At 41.7% G+C, this 21,222-nt stretch overlaps 1 protein-coding gene across 1 annotated transcript; it reads left to right on the top strand.

The window, feature by feature from the left end:
* Positions 1–2,192: 2,192 nt before the first annotated feature.
* On the top strand, positions 2,193–16,062 carry SUMO2 (small ubiquitin like modifier 2). The gene is made up of 4 exons (XM_032429487.1): positions 2,193–2,380; positions 3,995–4,126; positions 11,175–11,246; positions 15,403–16,062. Exons 1-4 carry the CDS (start codon positions 2,360–2,362, stop codon positions 15,463–15,465), a joined length of 288 nt encoding a protein of 95 aa, XP_032285378.1. The 5' UTR covers positions 2,193–2,359; the 3' UTR covers positions 15,466–16,062.
* The last annotated feature ends 5,160 nt before the right edge of the window (positions 16,063–21,222 follow it).

The raw sequence follows: 21,222 nt of genomic DNA, 5'->3' as shown, positions 1-21,222 counted from the left end.
ATTTTATTTTTCTAAGAATATGCATTTATTTATTTATTTTTTTTTTTTTTTAAAGATTTTATTTATTTTTTTGACAGAGAGAGACATAGCGAGAGCAGGAACACAAGCAGGGGGAGTGGGAGAGGGAGAAGCAGGCTTCCCGCAGAGCAGGGAGCCCGATGCGGGACTCGATCCCAGGACTCTGGGATCATGACCTGAGCCGAAGGCAGACGCTTAACGACTGAGCCACCCAGGCGCCCCTAAGAATATGCATTTAAACTGGTACCCTAGGGGCACCCATCTGCCTCAGGTGGTAGAGCATGCACCTCTTGATCTCAGGGAGGTGAGTTCAAGCCCCATGTTGGGAGTAGAGCTTGCTTAAAACAAAACAAAACAAACAAAAACAAACAAAAAATGGTACCCCAGATGATTCTGATCCACTCAAATATATAGGCACAAGAGGGACATACCTTACAAAAATAATAACAAAACAGGAGGCTATTGCAGTAGCCTTGGGGTAAGCCGACTTGAATTCAGGCTTCATTCACCTGCCTGCCCTGATCAATCTGCCTTCCTTGGCCTGTCTTACACCTAGCGCCTTAAGCCTCCTTTTCCCCATGAAGGATCAGCTGGAAGCCCAGCAAATGAGACTAGCCCAGAGACCAGACAGAGGCTGAAGAGAAGTAGCTAGATTTGGTAGGTATTTAGAAGGTGGAATAGACTAGACTCAAAGATCCTTTGCTTGGGGACCGGCGAGGGTGAAAAAGAGCAGGAAGTCAAGGACGCCCCCTAGCTCTCCGGCTTGGAGGAGAAATAGTTGTCATGGTGTGCCACTCAGTGAACCAAGAACTCAAAGGAGAAGGGCAGTTCCCGGAAGGTGAAGTGAGGAATTTTAGTTGAAATTTGCTGAGTTTGTGGTGCCTCTGGGACATCCGGGTGGAGATGTTCACAGGTCAGTTGGATTTATGGGCTGGAAGATCAGAGCAAGCTCTAGTTTAGAAATACATATTTGAGAATCATTAGCTAATAGGTGGTAATAGAAGGTGGGTGAAATCATCCAGGAGAGGGAACAGAATGATAAGAGAAAAGGATCTAAAACAGAATGCAAGGAACATTTAAGGGAAGGGCTGAGGAGGAAAAGAATTGCAAAGGGATCAAGGACCGGCCCGAGTCAACAGCCCCAAGTCACAGGGCGGGAGTTCAGAGGAGTGAGGAACGGGGAGGCGCACTGGATTCAGCACAGAAGCCTGTGGTGACCTTGCAGAGAGCAGTTTTAGCGGAGCTCCAGGGACAGCACCAGATTGCGTGGATTGAGGAGTGAGTGGGAGGTGAGGGAGTGGAGGCAGCTGGCATGGACAGTTTTTCAAGATGTTTGGCCAAGAATGGAGTTAGATAGAAGAAGGAAACAGAATCAAGAGTCTTTTTCTATGCTAAGGGAGGAGTGGAAGAAAGCATAGGACGAAGGAAATAATAAAACCTACCGAGAGTAGCGGGAGGAATCCACTGCATTGAAGTCAGGATTGTTCCTAAGACAGGAGGGACCTACTTCTATTTTTTACCCTGACCGATTGGTTTGGAAGCTGGATATTGAGTGGTTCACTCTTACAGATCCTGTTTCCTCTTGGAGGTTGGGAGCCAGGCCATGAGTAAGGAGTTTGTAGGATGAAAATTTCTCCTCAGCTAGCAAAGTACGGGCTTACCAGCAAGAAGCAAGGAGGCACCGCACTGAAGCAAGAGCCCGGTGGGAAGCGGGTTGAAGCTGAAGCTTTAAAATTCAAAAGATGAGAGGCTGAGTGAGTGTGATGTACCTCCAACCGTGTGGAAAGCTGCATTTGGGTCACCAAACAAGATGGTTTTTTCCCAGATCCTCCTGCTGGGGCTTTTACTTAGGCTCCCCCTTCCTCCTCTACTCAGTCTGCCTTCCCCGGCCTGAGTCTCACGTCTAGGCCTCAAGCCTCCTCGTCCCCACCGAGGACCAGCTGGAAGCCATTTTGATTAAGCTCCCCCACAGAAGGAGGACAATACAGCCCCGCCCAGAGCCAGGCGCGCCCCCGCGGCGGGCCGGGTGCGCGTGTCCGCGCCTCTTCCCGCCGGCCTGGCGGGCGCCGGGCCCAGGCCAGGGCGGTGCGAGGCGGGGGGTGGGGGTGGTTATGTAAGCGTTGCGCGCTCCCGCGAGGCGGCAACCAATGGGAAGCCCCGGCGACTCGTGCTCGCGCACGCAGGGTGGGGGGAGGGAGCGCACGACGTGCGCGCGCCCTCTCCCTCCTCCACCGCTGCCGCCTCCTTCTTCTGCCGCTCCTGGTGCTGCTTGTGTGCTCGTTCGGTGCGGACCTGGTACCTCTTTTGTGAAGCGGCAGCTGAGGAGACTCCGGCGCTCGCCATGGCCGACGAAAAGCCCAAGGTGAGCTCGGCGCTGGCTTCCTCGGCTCGCCGCGCGGTCGGGGTCACGGCGCGGGCCGGGGTCCGGCCCAAGCCAGCCCCGGGCTCCCCGCGCCTTCCTGGGCCCCCCACGGGGCCGGCCGCGGTTCAGGCCCGGGCGCTCCGCGCCATTTTCCTCCCTCCCCTCTTCCTCCCTCCCGCGCCGGAGGAGGCCCCGCCGCCCTCCCCCGCCCCCGACCGCCTCGGAGTGCGCGCCGGGCGCGAGTAGGGCGGGCGAATCGCGGACGCCCGCGGGCCCACCGGCCGCGAGCGGAGCTCCTCCGGCCCGGCCGGCCGGGCGCGCGTGCGGAGGGGCGTTAGGGCGCGCGGTGTCCCCACCCTCCGCGGACCCCGCGCCTGGCCGCGGCGGGTGTTGCCGCCTCCGCGGTGGCGGGGAGTTCCCTCCACCCCGGGCTTCCCCCCTCAGGGATGGGGGGCTGCGGGCATCTGGGGACCCCTGCCCCGCGCCGCGCTGGCCTGGAGAGGGCTCGAGGAGAATCAATGGGCTGCCGATGGGTTCCCCATCGGGCCGTCGTGAGGGGCCGGGGGTTCGGGGATTCCCGGGGAGTATTTCCCACTTTCCCGGCTTCGGGGTCCCCAGGGGGCTGGGCAGGGGCTTTTGCCTGGGTGCCAGATCACCCCTAACCTGCGGAGACCATGCGGTTTCGAGAAGTTGGAGGCAGAGGTGCGAGCAGAAAGACTTGGTAGGGCTTAACTTTTTAACGCGGGTTTTGAGGCACCGGGAGGCTCTTCCCGTGAGGACTAAGGCACACACTTCTAATCCTGGCACACGGGACTTTCGTAGGGTTTCTTCTGTGACACCCCCTCCCCTTTCCTTTCTGAAGTGACTTGGGGGCTACAGAATTACATCAGCCCTTGATTTTGGTGAACTTCAGGTTGGGTGGAAATCTACAAGGAAGACTTGGAAGAAAACTGCATTTGACCCATGACAACAAAGGGGAGGGGAGAATAAGAGCTCTTAACTGAAAATAAACAAAAGTGAGGCTGCTAATAGAGTCGAACATGAATAGTGGTTCTAAGTTACTACCGCTGCTTCAGAGAGAATCGAGGGATATTCCTCAGTTAGGTTTTTTTTAAATGTAGTTGAGATATAAGTTATTAAATTGAGTTTAGTAACTTTTTAACAAGACGGTTGTAATGAGTTTTCGGTTGCAAGTTTTAGATTTTTATCCTTGCATTCTGTACTTAAAGCGCTTTATAAAGAGAAAGGATGGTTATTTTTAATCTTTTTAAGGGAAATGACACATTTTGAGGGATAAAATATGCCATTTTAGAAAATTCAGATGCAGGAGTGCCTTTCAGTGAATTGAGTGGGACCCATCGATAAAAGTCAATGGTTTTCGCTGATGGTATTGCATGTAGGCTACTTTTCCGTTTCTGTGACAGCTATTTAATATCATTGCTCCAGGATTTTTCATCTTTCAGATTGATTTCAGCGGCTGAAAACAGCTGTATACTCTTTTATCATACAGAATGAGAAACCTGTTGATTTCTGAAGCAAGTTGGGCTGCTGCTACTTTAAAAGGTGTTTGTTTTTCACATTTTCCAAATTATACTTTTATTTTTCTTTCAACAGGAAGGAGTCAAGACTGAGAACAACGATCATATTAATTTGAAGGTGGCGGGGCAGGATGGTTCTGTGGTGCAGTTTAAGATTAAGAGGCATACACCACTTAGTAAACTAATGAAAGCCTATTGTGAACGACAGGTGAGGAACTGACATACGCACTTCCAATAAAACTTATTAAGAGAAAACAAACCTTATTTTTTTGAGAATAGAAACTAGGCTGGCATAATATTATAATTATCTTTTGGTTGAATGAATGCACTTATATACTTGACATATCAGTTCTATCCTACACTTGGTATGTTGATGCTTCATGAAAGTCCTGAGGATGGTTTGGTTAATATTCTATATGATTCTAGTCCTATGCCAGAATTCATCAAATTATAGCCACAACACAAAATTTGTTCCTCAGGGGATGAGATTTTACTTTTATAAGAGAATAAGAATGATCTTGATAAAATTTCTTGTTAGGCTCTTTTTTTTTTTTTAATCCATTTAAAATTTGTGTCACATCAAAACATTTTATTTTGAGCATTTAAACAAATTTGGAAATTAAATTGTGAGTTTAACAACACTGCAATTTTCCTGAAGCATGTAAAATTGTAATATTTTCTTAAATAATGGTAGATGTCAAGAAATTTAACCTCCTGAGTCAGGCAGAAACATTCCTGTGTTATAGGGACATTTGCATTTTACTCAGAAATTAGTAAATGGACAGCAAGAAGAGGAAGTAGAGATGAATAGATGCTGGGAGGTGAGTGCAGAGTTTAAGACAAAGAAGCTTCCTTTTGTGAGGTTGAATCTGTAACAATACAGAGGCAACTTTAAAGATGACTTTTGCAAGTATAACAAAAACTCTGATACCTTTATTAGTTAATTCAATAGTAACCTGGCAGAAGTATTTTTTTTATTCAACTTTGAATGTATAACATATAAAAGTTGGGAAAGTCATTCTTTTAGACAAAAACAAGTTGTCTGCATTGCAAATTGTCCTAAAAATAGGCTCCAAATAGAGTAAGACTTAAACCTATAGAAGTTGGGAGATTGAGTTTGAGCTGATATTTGGACTTCCTGCATGAGCTCTAAGGGCATTTGGAAGAAACTGAGGATAAACTTCATTTTGAGATTGAAACTTTGTTTTATGCCTAATTTATTTATAATAGAATACTGTGCTTATATGATTTTTATCTTCATATGTAAACTAATCATAAAGTTCTTTTTTTTTTTTTTTTAAAGATTTCATTTATTTGTTTGACAGAGATAGAGCAGGAACACAAGCAGGGGGAGAGGGAGAAGCAGGCTTCCCACAGAGGAGGGAGCCCGATGTGGGGCTCCATCCCAGGGCCCTGGGACCATGACCTGAGCCAAAGGCAGATGCTTAATGACTGAGCCACCCAGGCGCCCCTATAGTTCTTTAAAAGATAATGATTTTCAGTGTACTCTTATTTGAAGAATTTTGGTGAAATCCCTCTACACACTAATAAATATGTACTTCCTACTTGTGCTAAAGAATTTTTACTCTAGCGTCTTCCATATTTGAACACTAGTGCCCCTTCAGGTTACAGGGGAATTTTAAAAGGTAATCTTGTAGAACTTTTACATAGCATACCTTTTACAAAGTAGAAACTCATGCTTAGATTTAGTGTTTTTGTTTTTTTTTTTTTTTTTAATATTTAGTTATTTGACAGAGAGACGTAGCGAGAGCAGGAACACAAGCAGGGGGAATGGGAGAGGGAGAAGCAGGCTTCCCGAGGAGCAGGGAGCCCGATGTGGGGCTCGATCCCAGGACCCCGAGATCGTGACCTGAGCCGAAGGCAGACGCTCAACAACTGAGCCACCCAGGCGCCCTAGATTTAGTGGTTTTCAACAAAATTCTCTGCCTGTCTTTTCTCGTTACTAAGTTTTAGATTTTAGATGATCATACATTTTTTAAACAGTCCTATTTTTCAAAACTTAATATGGAAACTCAACTGTAATGCAAAGTTGAAAAACTTTTCATTGAATACCCACGTGCTTACTACCTAGTTTAACCATTAACATTTTATTATACATATCTATTGATAATCTCTATTAATCCTAGACTGTTCATATTTAAGACTTCCTGTATTTCTTGTAGGGGACCCAAAGGAACTTTTTACTTATCTGATATTTATCAGATGCCTACCATGTGCTGGGGCTTTATACCATATGCCAGAAAAACAAAGACACATAGCACATCCCATATTGCAGATTGTCTTTATGAGATTGTTCTGTAAGATTGAGTTAGTAGGTCAATCAAGAATTCGGCGATTTTCCTGGTATATTAAAATGTAGTGTATTGGGGCGCCTGGGTGGCTCAGTCGTTGAGCATCTGCCTTCGGCTCAGGTCATGATCCCAGGGTCCTGGGATGGAGCCCTGCATCGGGCTCCCTGCTTCGCAGGTGGCCTGCTTCTCCCTCTCCCACTCCCCCTGCTTGTGTTCCTGCTCTCACTGTCTCTCTCTCTGTCAAAAAAAAATTTTTTTTAGTGCATTACTCATGTAAATAAAGTTTTTCTTAAATTTTTTGTTAGGTTTAAGTTGACTAAACTTGGGACCACTCTTAATTTGCACTAGGGGAAAAAGTATTGGTAATCCATAAAAAATATAATTCCACTGCATATCACTTGGAATGCAAATAGAATTTGAAGATAAGATTCAGGAAAATTTGGAAAGATTAGTTCCCATTTTCTTTTTAAATTGGGAATAACCTCAGAGTTTTGATGAAACAAGATCCCTGTTTACTTTTCAAATGTTTACTTCTCTCATTCTAAGGAAGAGGGAGTTGAAGTGTCACCTAATTGGGCTGATCCCTGCTTTTTAAATGTAGGTATAACGCCTTTCAAAATTCTAAAAAAAAATTTTTTTAAGATTTTATTTATTTGACAGAGAGAGACACAGTGAGAGAGGGAACACAAGCGGGGAGTGGGAGAGGGAGAAGCAGGCCTCCCGCCGAGCAGGGAGCCCGATGCGGGGCTCGATCCCAGGACCCTGGGATCATGACCTGAGCCGAAGGCAGACGCTTAACGACTGAGCCACCTAGGCGCCCCAAAAGTCTAAAATATTTATCCAATCTAATTTGCATAGCTAAAGGTGGTTTTTTGTGGGGTTTTTTGACAGTTCAGGATTCTTGACTAAGGATTTCATATCAAGATTAATTGAATGCTCATATTTACTTTCTAATGAACTCAGTTGGCATTGGATCTTTGGAGGAGTTCCAGTAGATGTCTAATAGGCATCTCAAATTGAATGTGCAAAAGACTTTTTTTTTTTTAAGATTTTATTTATTTATTTGAGAGAGAGAGATAGCGAGAGAGGGAACACAAGCTGGGGGAGTGGGAGGGAGAAGCAGGCTTCCCGCCGAGCAGGGAGCCCGATGTGGGACTCGATCCCAGGACCCTGGGATCATGACCTGAGCCGAAGGCAGACGCTTAACGACTGAGCCACCCAGGCATCCCCAAATGTGCAAAAGACTCTTGATTCTACTCCTAGAAATCTTTTTCTCTGGTGTCCCCTCTCAGTAAATAGCACTAGGTTACATTTAGTTGGGAGGTCAGAATCTTGGGATCATCTTTGATACTTTATAACTCCTATAAAATCCATCAACAAATTCTGTTCTCTCCTTAAACCTGTACTGTTCAAAACAGTAAGCCACAAGCCACGTGTGACTGTTTACCTCCTGAAACATGGCTAGTCCAAATTAATATGTGCTGGAAAGTGTACAATATATGCCAGATTTTGAAAACTCATAGTGGGAAAAGTAAAATATCTTAATTTTTCAAATGTTAATTACATGTTAAAACAAAAGGATTTTTAATATATTGATTTACAACATTTAAAATTTTATCTGCTTTTAATGTGGCAATTAGAAAAATTAAAATTATATATGTAGCTCACATATTTCTCTTGGATAGTGCTGAGCCCTCAACCATTTTATTCCACTCTTGGTTGATTACTAACTTCAGAGACTTTCCTGATTAATTCAGAGTGCTTCTGCTCCCATCACTCGGTCCTCTCACTGTTTTTGTTTTCTTGTATTGATCACTGTCTGTATTTGTCTCTCCATTAAAATGTAAGCTACATGAGCATAGGGCCTTTTTGTTCACTATTTCTCTAGAGCTTAAACCACTACCTGACATATAGAGTGTGTTCAATAAATGCTTATAAAGTGATAGAGAACGTTCAAACAGCCTCCAGAGGTTGGTTTGTAAATAAATTTTCTATTCACATGTAGAATTGAGTTTGCCCACTTTGTCAGCTGTATAGCTTTTGGCTGAGGGCATACTATTCCACTCTAGTGTGCATTTACTATAACAGATTCTTTCATGGAATGTTAAGTGGCTTCAGAGAGCCCAGGCTGATTCATTGGTTTAGTCCCGTTCATTTTTGTGAAATGAAGAAATAGGGATCCAAAGAGATAACCTCACAGAGCTCTTCTGTGGTACAACTCTGAAGCTAAAGCTCAGAGAGAAAATTTACTCAGAAGTGGAACCCAAATACTGGTTTAATGTAAATTCATTGTTTGAATTTACAGGATTCATGGAATCTGAAAGGCAAGTCTCCTGAATTTTGGACTTTTGATCTGTAGCAAAATAAAACATTTTATTGTTAAGGAAAAGCATGCAAACAGGTAGTAATAAAGGAATACGATGCGTGTTCTGGGCTTGTGTTTTTTTCCCCTCTTGTTTTGAACGGCCATGCCATTGACCTTAGGACCTTCCTAGTGGACATAGTAGAGGAAGAACCCAGCATATGGCTTAGTATTTTGTTACAGCAATGGGTCTTCAATGGAGTGTTTGCAAATGTATAGTTAGTAGTTAATGGCTTGGCATTTAATTCATGGTTGCTTTGCATAATCACAAATTAAATTTGGATGTCATGAGGAATGAATTAAGGTTGTGGATGTCCCCTATCTGGTCTGGGAATTGCTTGTATTCCTCAAGACAAAGGCTAGTCTGAAAGTGTTACGTGTCACAGACTAGAGTTTTAAAGGAAGGTAATAGGATCTTCATGTTAAAGGTAGTTTTAAAGACAGACTTAATGAATCCATGTTAAATAAAGGAATACAGGTGTCATATAAGTATTGAGCACTTTGTTTCAGTATTCTAGTCCTAGGAACTCAGTTAAGTTGAAGCAGGGATTTGTGTAACAGTAATTATAGCTGGTGATTTGAGTATGATACAGGAGTGATTTTTTTTTTTGTAGGATGCTTCCTTAAAAGCTCTTTTTCCAGTTAATATATTCACAGCATATCTCCAAAGATACTTTCTTTTCCTCTCTTGTCTTCATTTGGCTGCAGTTACCAGCTTTGCTACTTTGTTCCTTTCCCCTTTTCCCCACCCAGGTAGGTAATGATTAGTAAAACTTCGGAATCTGTTTTGCAGAAGGGGCATACTTAGGCTCATTTATCTCCTTAAATATAAAAATTTCTTGAAGCTAAACTCTAGTAATGTAATTTTAAAATTCCCTTTTTGTAATAAAGCTGCTCCTCAACTTAGTAGCTTTAGATTTATTTTTAAATAAAATGAAGCATGGTAAGGTAGATACTGCTTTTCATCCATTTTATTCCATCAGTAGCATACCCATGAGCACCTACTGTGTGCAAGGAATGCAGTATAACCACGACAGTCTTAGGTTCTTGTCCCTCCTGGAGCGTGCTTTTTAGTGAGAGGTTGACAAATAATCATTGCTGGTCTGGGTAAGTACTGAGAAGGAATTTAAAAAGCAGGTGGTTCTTTTGAGGTATTCCACAGTTTTAAGCTTGTGTGCTTATGGATGGTTTTAGGACAGTTACGGTGGAAATGTTGATTACCGAAGGGTAAGAACTTGTTGAATTCTTGTGGTGTGCCTAACATTGTGCTGGGTTTTGACATAGGTTACTCTTGCTTGGTGAAAGGAATTGTTTGGATAGAAATGAAGGTTAAGTAGCTTTAAGGCAAAATTTTAATCATTACATTTATTTAGGTGACTTACAGTTTTCATTATTAAGGGTGGGTTTTTTCCCCCTTTTTGGAGAGCTCTTTAAACGCACAGAAGAATGTCGCTGTGCAAATATGTTACTTTAAATTTCAGTATCTTTCTAACTCACTTAAATGCAGTTTGACTGGGGCGCCTGGGTGGCTCAGTTGTTAAGCGTCTGCCTTTGGCTCAGGTCATGATCCCAGAGTCCTGGGATCAAGTCCCACATCGGGCTTTCTGCTTCACGGGAAGTCTGCTTCTCCCTCTGCCTCTGTCTCTCATGAATAAATAAAATCTTTAAAAAAAAAAATAAATGTAGTTTGAAGCTATAATCTATTCAAGCTTGGAGTAGCTGTGGTCTCAAAGTATTACAGCTTTTTTAAACGACCTTTTTTTAAGATTTATTTATTTGAGAGAGTGGGAGTGGGAGTTGAGGGAGGGGCACCGGGAGAGGGAGAGAGAATCTCGAGTAGAGTCTGTGCTGAGCACAGAGCCTGACTTGGGGCTCCATCTCACGACCCTGAGATCGTGATCTGAGCCAAAATCAAGAGTTGGCTGCTTAACCAACTGAGCCACCCAGGTGCCCGTAAAAAGACCTTTTTTTAAAAAAATCATTTTTGGGGCACCCGGGTTGTCAGTCGTTTAAGCGTCTGCCTTTGGCTTAGGTCATGATCCTGGAATCCCGGGATCAAGCCCCAAGTCAGCCTGCTCAGTGGGGAATCTGCTTTTCTCTCTCCCTCTGCTCCTCCCCCAGCTTGTTCTCTCTCTCTCTCTCAAATAAATAAAATCTTTTTAAAAAACCATTTTTCGGGGCGCCTGGGTGGCTCAGTCGTTAAGCGGCTGCCTTCGGCTCAGGCCGTGATCCCAGGATCCTGGGATCGAGCCCCGCATCGGGCTCCCTGCTCCGCAGGAAGCCTGCTCCTCCCTCTCCCACTCCCCCTGCTTGTGTTCTCTCTCTCGCTGTGTCTCTCTCTGTCAAATAAATAAATAAAATCTTTAAAAAAATAAAAAATAAAAAATCATTTTTCCAAAGAAGTTCAAACATAGTTCAAAGAAAGTGAAAGTCATGCCAAATCTTTTTATCCACACAGAAATGTTAACATGTTGATGATTGTTTATTTAGGTTTCTCTTTTAATATATTTATGGCTAAGTATGCATATAATTTTAGTTCTTACTGTTTCTTTGCATTTTACTGCTTTTAAACTCTCTTGTAGGGTTTGTCAATGAGGCAGATCAGATTCCGATTTGATGGGCAGCCAATCAATGAAACAGACACACCTGCACAGGTAAAAATCTCTTTGTGCTAACTAGAAAAGTCAGTGTTTTGTAATTTTCTCAACAGCCTTGTTTTTATTTGTAAACTTTTAGATATTGGAATACAGTTTTTCACCCAAGTGCAAAACTCTAAAATATCATGAATATTAGTATTTCTTCAGGATATGTCACTGGTTTTTAAATATCCAGTTATCATTTTGTAAAGCTGACAGGTCATTTAATTTAATCCATTCTTTCCTATTGCCAGCATTATTTGGAGAAAAATAATTCAGAATGCTGTTTTTGTTGCTATAGCTCTTGATCATACTCCGGGTTCCCCCACAGGTGATTGGTTGGCTGTTGATCCTGAGTCTTTTTACTTCTCATGCTGAAATCTCTTTTAGTTGTCCTTGTGAACTAAAGGGATCTTGGGGCTCTAACTGGAAGTATCTTGATGGTTTTGCTCGATCAGTAGGGTTCTTGATAATAGGTGGCTTTCCAAAGCCTCTGCAAAAGGTGACGCTGTGTCTGATCCCTTTATCTCTTCACATGTCACTTTGTAAGATACCAGCTGGGCGGTCTTCTATGGCAGAAGCTCTTTGTCTTTGTTTCTTTTTACCCTCTCGGGTTCCACTCAAGACTTCTAGTTTAGGGAAAAAATATTTTGATAGAAGTTTAAATTGGAGCCTTTCTACTTTTAAATTTATCAGTCCATAAAAACTAGAAAGTGGTAAATATGGTAGGAGTGAAGCAGCCTACCCTGGTTGTGGTTTTGTTGATAACCTTCAAAAATTTGAAATGTTGGGGCACCTGGGTGGCTCAGCCGTTAAGCGTCTGCTTTCGGCTCAGGTCATGATCCCGGGGTCCTGGGATCCAGCCCCGTATTGGGCTCCCTGCTCTGCGGGAGGCCTGCTTCTCCCTCTCTCACTCCCCCTGCTTGTGTTCCCTCTCTTGCTGTGTCTCTCTCTGTCAAATAAATAAAATCTTTAAAAAAAAAGTTTTTTTTTTAAATGTCTGGTTTGTAATTGAGGGAAGAATATTTTGAAGTAATTTCCTGTGATGAGTCTCTAAGAAGCAGTTATAGTAGGTAGCCACAAGGAGGAGCTGAATTCTCTTGGTGAATGAGAGACAGGAAAAACTCTTCTATCCTTTGAAGGCATTTCAAGTTTCACTATAAATGTAACATCCTGGGGGTTTTATTTTAGTAGATAGGCTGAAGACATGTTTTGATGGTTTAAAAAGAATAAAAACCTATTATGCTAAACCTGGATGTTTAGAATGTATTTGCTGTCTTTTGATGCTCTCACCCACCACCAAAAACAAGTTCTTGTCTCTACATTGCCGGCTGCAAATATTAAACTGTGAGGAGGATTTGTTCAGAACTGCATTATAAAATCTTTACATTGATGGGGCGCCTGGGTGGCTCAGTTGTTAAGCGTCTGCCTTCGGCTCAGGTCATGGTCCCAGGGTCCTGGGATCGAGCCCCACATCGGGCTCCCCGCTCAGCGGGAAGCCTGCTTCTCTCTCTCCCACTCCCCCTGATTGTGTTCCCTCTCTCGCTGTGTCTCTATCAAATAAATAAATAAAATCTTTAAAAAAAACAAAAAAACAAAAAAAACTTTACATTGAATGTGGAATCGAACTCCTTTGAGTATTTGAAATTGAATTTAACTGTAGAATGAAATTGATTCATTTTAGAATTATTCTCCCAATGTTTATTAAATAGAAGTATAAATTAGAACAACATCTTGGGGCGCCTGGGTGGCTCAGTCGTTAAGCGTCTGCCTTCGGCTCAGGTCATGATCCCAGGTCCTGGGATCGAGCCCCGCATCAGGCTCCCTGCTCGGCGGGAAGCCTGCTTCTCCCTCTCCCATTCCCCCTGCTTGTGTTCCCTCTCTCGCTGTGTCTCTCTCTGTCAAAAAAAAAAATTAAATCTTAAAAAAAAAAAAAAGAACATCTTAATGACCAGTTTTAATAGTAATATAATTAAGTGCCCACCGTTCTTTAAATATTCTCTTCGACTCATTTAATTCTTATAACTGAATGCTATTTCAATTTACAAAAGAGGGAATTGAGACTTAGTCATTAACATTTTAATGCCACAGTCCTACTTTAGTGTATTTGAACTTCGTTAGAAATGATTCCCTTTCTTGTCTTTAGGTATCCAGGGTTCTTGGTTTTTGTTTTTGTTTTTCTCCCCCCAAATTACCAGTTTTTAGAATGTGTTTTTTGAGGGTAATTATCAGCATAATAAACTGTGGGGTTTTGTTTGTTTGTTTGTTTTTTAAGATTTTATTTATTTATTTGACAGACACAGCGAGAGAGGGAACACAAGCAGGGGGAGTGGGAGAGGGAGAAGCAGGCTTCCCGCGGAGCAGGGAGCCCGATGCGGGGCTTGATCCCAGTACCCTGGGATCATGACCCGAGCCGAAGGCAGCCGCTTAACAACTGAGCCACCCAGGCGCCCTCAGCATAATAAACTGTTACAAAGGTTATTTATTTCATAGGATTGCCATATGTACCAAGATTTTTCTACTGTGGTAGGAAGGATGGTTCTTTTATGTATAATGTGTGGGTAGTGAGCCTTGCAAACTTAGTTTGTGAGTTACAGTTTAAAATTTAAAGTAGTTTTTTAATAAATCTGTCCTTACACATATTCCTTCCCTTACTGCACAGAGCTAACTGCAATGCTTCCTGCACATGCCAGGATGCATTCATGCTATGCCTGCGTGCGCATACACAAACACACTTTTAGAAATACAAATATAGTCATATTGTAAACACTTTTGCCATCTCGTTTGTTTTTTTGGTTTTGGTTTTTAAGATTTTATATATTTATTTATTGAGCATGAGCAGAGGGAAGGGGAGAGGGAAAAGGGGGAGAGAGGATCCCAGGCAGACTGCTGAGCCCGGAGCCCAGCTCAGGGCTGGATCTCACCACCCTGAGATCATGACCCAAGCTGAAATCAAGAGTCGGACGCCCAACTGACTGAGCCACCCAGGCACTCCGCTACCTAGTTTTTAAGTTTGTTTTTAGCCTAATATTATATCTTAGGGATAGTTCCATTTCTACACATGTAAATCTGTGTGGTATTTCATGTTAAGAGTGTACCACATTTCTTTGAGTTTTTATTGATATTTAGGTTATTTCCAGTCTTTTGCTCATCTAAACAACATTGCAGTGAGAACCTTTACACATATTCTTAGTTCCATTTATTTTGTTTTTTATGTCTTTTTTTTTTTTTTTTTTAAGATTTTATTTATTTATTTGACAGAGACAGAGACAGCGAGAGCAGGAACACAAGCAGGGAGAGTGGGAGAGGGAGAAGCAGGCTTCCTGCTGAGCAGGGAGCCTAATTCAGGGCTCGATCCCAGGACCCTGGGATCATGACCCGAGCTGAAGGCAGATGCTTAACGACTGAGCCACCCAGGCGCCCTTTTATATAATTTTTTATTTTTATCATTATGATAAGTGATAAATTTATCATTTTTATAACATTTTTATTTTCAGTAATTAAAAGTGAGGCAGTTTAACTCGTGCACATATTCAGCTTTTTCACTTAAAATTCTTTCTTTCTTTCTTTATTTATTTAATTGACAGGGAGAGAGAGAGAGACAGCATGAGAGGGAACACAAGCACGGGGAGTGGGAGAGGGAGAAGCAGGCTTCCCGCTGAGCAGAGAGCCTGATGTGGGGCTCGATCCCAGGACCCTGGGATCATGACCTGAGCTGAAGGCAGTCGCTTAACCAACTGAGCCACCCAGGCGCCCCTTAAAATTCTTATTTTTTAAGATTTTATTTATTTGAGAGGGGGTGGCACAAGCAGGGAAGAGGGACAGAAGGAGAGGGAGAAGAAGATTCCCTGCTGAGCAGAGAGCCCGATGTGGACCTTGATCCCAGGATACTGGGATCATGATCCAAGCCGAAGGCAGATGCTTAACCAACTGAGCCACCCAGGTGCTCCCCAGCTTTTTCACTTAAAAACTAAGTTTTCTATAATCTTCATATAAGGAAGACCAAGTGAAAAATTAATTTAAGACTGGTGCTACATTAAGCTATGGGATGTCCATAATAATGAACACTGAAATTGGGTGGAACTTGTGCAGTTTTCGGGGTACTTGAGAGTTACAGATCTTAAGAGCTGATAATCAGTGGCCTTCCATTTGTTTTTCTTCTCTCGTATGCCAGTTGGAAATGGAGGATGAAGATACAATTGATGTGTTCCAGCAGCAGACAGGAGGTGTCTACTAAAAAGGGAACCTGCTACTTTACTCCAGAACTCTGTTCCTCCAGACCAAGAAGACATTCTCAATTAGAAAGCCGCAATTTGGTTCCACCACATCCTGACTACTACAGTATAGTTTTCTCTATTCTTTCATTTTCCCCTTCCCCATTCCTTTATTGTACATAAAGTAACTGTGTATGTGCACAAGCATATTGCATTTTTTTTTTTTAACTAAATGGCCAATGGTATGTTTTGATCGACATCAAATGGAGATGGGATGGGGGAAAATACTGCTTCTGTGAAAATACCCCCTCTCTCCATTAGTGGCATGCTCAGTCAGCTCTTATCTTTATATTCCAGTAAGTTATTTTGCTCTCACTGTTTAACAAAAAAAGAACAACATAAAAATCCTTGCATACCTTGTTCGATTGGAGAATTTTAATGTTTTTCATTTATCATTGTAAAACCAAGGACAATTTTATAACTTTTTTGTACGTAGCTGTTACATGTAGGGCAATCTGTCTTTAAGTAGGGATAAATTACTCTAAAAGAAATGAATCCTAGATAGTTTTCCCTTCAAGTCAAGCGTCTTGTTGTTTAAATAAACTTCTTGTTTAAAATGAGCTGTTTTCTTTATTCTGAAGAATATTGAGAAGCTTAGAAAAAACCATGAAATGAGTAGGCTGCTAGAAGTAACATTTCAAGGAAGAAATAAAGCTACACTGCATTCCTGACAGACTGATACAAAACAAAGAATAACAAAGTTTATAAATGACTAGCAACTGATGTTTCAGCCTCTTTGTTTAAACAGTTTAGGCAGTTCCAAATACGCAACTTTACTAGCAAAAATTGGGTCATAATGTTGTGGATTTACTCCCAAGTATTCTCTGTAACCACTGCCTGGCAGAATGGGTTAGTACATGCAGCTAAGAGAAAGTTGAGTTTGCTAACTCTGCTGATAAATCACTCAACCATTCTAGCCTCCTTTGATGAATAAATATTCCCTAACCCAAAATAGAGTCTTCGTTCCTTGAGGATGTTGAAGGACAGAAAATATTTATCCACATATCTCCACTCTTAGACAGCCTTAAATATGCAGGGCACCACAGTTTTTAAATTCAAATGTGTGGGGAAGGGTAACAGCTCTAGAACTAGTAAACAGAATATTAGAGCTGGAGAGATTTAGATTACCTAATTCTAACCCCTGTTTTAGAGATGAGGAAGCTGAGTTCCTGAGGGTTGTTACTTGTCACACAGCTAGAGGATTATGAAACTAGGACTAGAGAATAGGTCTGATCCCTGTTAATTCAGTTCTTCCATATTGGTTCTCAAGAAACTGAATTTCCACTCCTCTTATTCACCAATGTGGCCTTTTGGGATCAAGTCCCCATGTACTATCATGCCTTGTCATTCACTTAGTTCATTCTGTTGCATATGGTCTTTTTTTTTTTACATCCCCCATTTTTATGGTGAATGAGCTTCCCCAGACAGGTTTTCTGTAGGTTTTTTAAGTTTTATTTATTTAATCTCTACACCCAATGTGGGGCTCGAACTCATGACCTAAGATCAAGAGTCGCATGCTCTTCTGACAGCCAACCAGGCATGCCTGTTCCATAGTTTTTTCACTCTATATATGAGTTAATATTGAACCAATGACTTTTATTCCTGTATGTTACCAATCTCTGTTTACAATTTATATTGTGAAACTGAGGGAAGCCTGCCCCCCAAAAATCTTAGATCAGGTAAGTGTGTATCTCTTGAGTTGTTGCACTAGGTACTGTTGAATGGTGGAATTTGGTGGTGCCCTAAAAATTAGGATTGAAATTCAAGCCAGAGAACTTTATTATATAAAGGATCTTGAATTGGGTTCTTGTTTAATTAGGAATTACTAATGTCTGAGCTTTTGCCATGTTGGGGGGAATATAAACTTGGTAGTAGAAAAACTGGATGGAATTTTAAAAGCCAGAGGGAAGAGCGTGGAAAGGGCACTGTTTGGTAATATGGTGGTGTAGCTTATTGATAGTTGGGTCAGTGTATAACTACCACTGTTAAATAAACTGTTCTTCATTGTTCTCCCCCTATTTCACATACGTTGCTATCATAAAGACCTTTTCTATGCAAAAATTTATGGAGTTTTTTTTTTTTTAAGTAATCTCTGTACCCAACGTGGCGCTTGAACTCATGACTCCAAGATCAAGAATTGCCCCCTCTCCCAACTAAGCCAGCCAGGCATCCCTAAGGAGCACTTTATTATTTATTTAAAAAAATTTTTAAAGATTATATTTATTTGACAGCACAAGCAGGGGGAGCGGGAGCAGGAGAGGGAGAAGCAGGCTCCCCGCTGAGCAGTAAGCCCGATGCGGGGGCTCGATCCCAGGACCCTGGGATCATGACCTGAGCCGGAGGCAGAGGCTTAACCAACTGAGCCACCCAGGTGCCCCTAAGGTGCACTTTTAAAAGAACACTTTGAAAATAAGTGAATTGTTGAAAATACTGAAAGTAATATTTGCATTTTAATTTTTTGCCTTTGGAGGGGAGGTTCAAATGATGGGAGTTATACTGCCATTTTGAGTAATTGTTGGAACAATTTAGCTAAACTCTTTCTGGCTGCTCTCATCACATTAATACCCCACATATTTATATCCTGAAAGCAGCAAATAGTATCTAAGTGAACATTGTTTTGTACAAGGAAATGAGAGAATTTTTACTCCAAAGCACCCTTCCTATTCATCCACACTGCTTGAGGCCAAAACAAAAGGTATTAGCAACTTTTCAGAAATAGGAGTGTCAAGTCGTTTGGTTCATTTTTTTGCTTGTTCGTGTTTTTGTGGAAATTATTTTAACCTGATGATCAGTTTATTTTTTTATTTTGTATTTATTTAAATTCGATTAGCCAACATATAGTACATCATTAGTTTCTGATGTAGTGTTCAATGATTCATTAGTTGCGCTGTAACACCCAGTTTATATTCTCCCAAAAGGGGATAATGTGGAATGGAAGATGGTGAGGAGTAGCATAGTTTGAGGAGAAATGGGAGGCTATGGTCATAGCATGTAGTTCTGGAGGAGATTGTGCCAGCAGGAGGTCAACAGAAGGTGGAATCCCTGGATATGAGGGAAGCCTGTTGGAGAGTCTTCCCAACGTCCTTGTGGGGGTTATGGTGTATCGGAGAGGGCCAGCTGTGCTGCTGAGGGTTATTTTTGAATTAAGATACTGCTGCTTTTAAATCCGACTAACAGTGATTCTGGATTGTGGTTTTGCATTAGAATCCTCTGGTGAGCTTTTAAAAACATACCAATGCCTGAGTCCTACCCCTAGAAATGTATTTTGAAAGCAATGGAATGAGAAGCAATTCTGGGATGCATCATCACCACTATTAAGAGTTAATAAGCACCTATGGATGGTGAAGATTACATGAGATAATAAATGTTTCAGCCACCTAGCACAATGCCTCCCACGTACGGAACTCTTTAAATAAAAGTTATTATTTTCAGCATGCAGTAAAGGCTCTGCCATAGGATGCTGAGGCTTCAACAGAATTCCATAATCTGTGACGATGCCTCGTACTTAACATATATGAAAAAGGCCAAGAATTTTCTATTCATTTCTAAAACAATTCAATCTTTGTCTTGTTAGGCTTTTTAATAAATGTTTAATGCTAAATTGTGCCCTAATGAGTCTTTAAGGAAAAACAGTCCTCAGGATTTTAATGATTCTCCAATATTCTAAAAACCAGAAGACCCATCCACAACATGCTTCAGCATTCTGATTATGTAGGTGGTGATTTGAGGGGTGATCCTCCATGTAGTAGGACACACATGTGCTTTATAGTGAGACTTTAGTCTGTAAGGTGGTTAGCTAAAGAAAAGAGTTCCTCAGAGTGGAACATAATTAGAATAGAGCATATAAACAGGTTAGGAATTTAATCTATTTGGAATGTGGAGTGTCATTTCCCTGTAAGCAGTGACATGTGACTATGTATGAGATCATTTTAAGATTTCCTATACCCCTGGGGCCTTTATGAAACCGTTTAAAGTCTCAGAATTGTCATGTAGTGTTTGCTTTCTTGCAATTCGTATTTTTAAGGCATATTATGTGGCTAACTTTGCCACAAGTTACAGAATTTGGAATATTAAGGGAAGAATTTTCTCACATTTTTCAGGGCATGCTGTTTAAAATTATTTGATGTTTGTAATTTTAGCAATTATTTTTGCAAAGGAGGCCAAATTCATCTCTAGGAGAGCAGGACAGGTGAGTTAGGGGAGTTTTTTGCTTGTTTATTAAATATAGAAATAGTAGCATGGGATTGGGGAAAGCAAACAAACTTAATCCACATCATTTTATTCAGCTCAGTCTGAGAGAAGGGGAAAAGAATGGAGAGATAGGAATCATGCTCTCCCTCCACAATCCAGTGATTAAAAAGGATGTGAGAGTGGCATGTCAGACCTAGTAGGGAGTAGGTGCCATTTTGTTTACCTTCGACAAAGAGAAGGCAAAACATGACCACCATTTTCCTTATCTCAGGTGGTTTGTTTGTTTTACGGCAAATGAGTTTCAAGAAAAAATAAATGCCTTCAGTTGTCTCTCTGTGCCATTGATTTGCCTTTCTTTGTGTGAGGATACAGCTAAGAAAAGAATGGACAGATGCATACTAAATTTGGCTTAGGAGTGATGGATACAGAATGTATGTGTAAATATGTATGGTTAAGTCACACAGAAGTGACATGGGGCACCCTGCAGTCCTGGGGTTGAAAAGCTTGTTAGAAATACTTGTCAGTGAGTCATTTATTAATTCAGTTACTTAGTGAAGTTCAAAAGCACAAGAGCAGCATTTTAACAGTAGAAGGAATAGAAAATATTAAAATGTATTGGGGTGCCTGGCTGGCTCAATCTGTGGAGCACGCAACTCTTGATCTCAGGGTCATGAGTTCGAGCCTCACGTTGGGCATAGAGATTATGTAAGAAAACAAAAAAGAAAGAAAATGCATTAAACTATGGTTGAACATAAACAATTACTGTTCTTGTAGGTCAGAAATAGTCAAATGTCTGCAGTTTCATATGGGTTCAGCCTAGTATGTGTGTTCTGGATCAGAATGAGAGACACTAAGAAATTGGTTCAAACCCGATTGCATAATCCAGGTAGAGTAAATCCCAATAATAAGGCCCTGGAGATTGCCCATAACCTCTGGCATTCTGGAATAAATTGGGGCAGGTTGAAATTATGGGAGATTCAGAAAAAAGTTGGTAACATTCAAGGCAAAAAAACAGATGCTTGAGAGCTAAGAGACGCTATGTCAGTGCATATTTTTGTGTTTCGTTTAAATTTAATTATTACCTTAGTAGGCTTCAAGAGATGAACAACTTCCAGATTATTCTGAGTAAGTTGTACATTGCATTCTTTTTTTTTTTTTTTTTTAAAGATTTATTTATTTGTCAGAGACACAGCGAGAGAGGGAACACAAGCAGGGGGAGTGGGAGAGGGAGAAGGAGGCTTCCCGCCGAGCAGGGAGCCCGATGCGGGGCTCGATCCCAGGACCCTGGGATCATGACCTGAGCTGAAGGCAGATGCTTAACTGACTGAGCCACCCAGGTGCCCCTGTACATTGCATTCTTGAATAAAACTCTCCACATACCCAGCAACAAATTTAAAAACCAACAGGATTTCTGTCCGTGTTAAAGGAAAATTATTAAGGCTTTAAACATTTTTTGACCTTTTTTAAATAGTAATTTCTTGCCACCTGCTTCAGAAAATACATTGTGTTCTGAGGAAATTCTGAGAATA

The sequence above is a fragment of the Phoca vitulina genome, unplaced genomic scaffold (genome assembly GCF_004348235.1).
Source record: "Phoca vitulina isolate PV1807 unplaced genomic scaffold, GSC_HSeal_1.0 scaffold41, whole genome shotgun sequence".
Taxonomy (NCBI): domain Eukaryota; kingdom Metazoa; phylum Chordata; class Mammalia; order Carnivora; family Phocidae; genus Phoca; species Phoca vitulina.
This window is presented reverse-complemented; position numbering and strand designations above follow the sequence as displayed.

What these genes read in the sequence shown, in the direction of transcription:
- SUMO2 (XM_032429487.1), top strand. Translation starts at nt 2,360, where the DNA reads ATGGCCGACGAAAAGCCCAAG. An exon ending in TGGCCGACGAAAAGCCCAAG is followed by an intron (nt 2,381 to 3,994) that starts GTGAGCTCGGCG and finishes TTCTTTCAACAG; the next exon opens with GAAGGAGTCAAGACTGAGAA. An exon ending in AAGCCTATTGTGAACGACAG is followed by an intron (nt 4,127 to 11,174) that starts GTGAGGAACTGA and finishes ACTCTCTTGTAG; the next exon opens with GGTTTGTCAATGAGGCAGAT.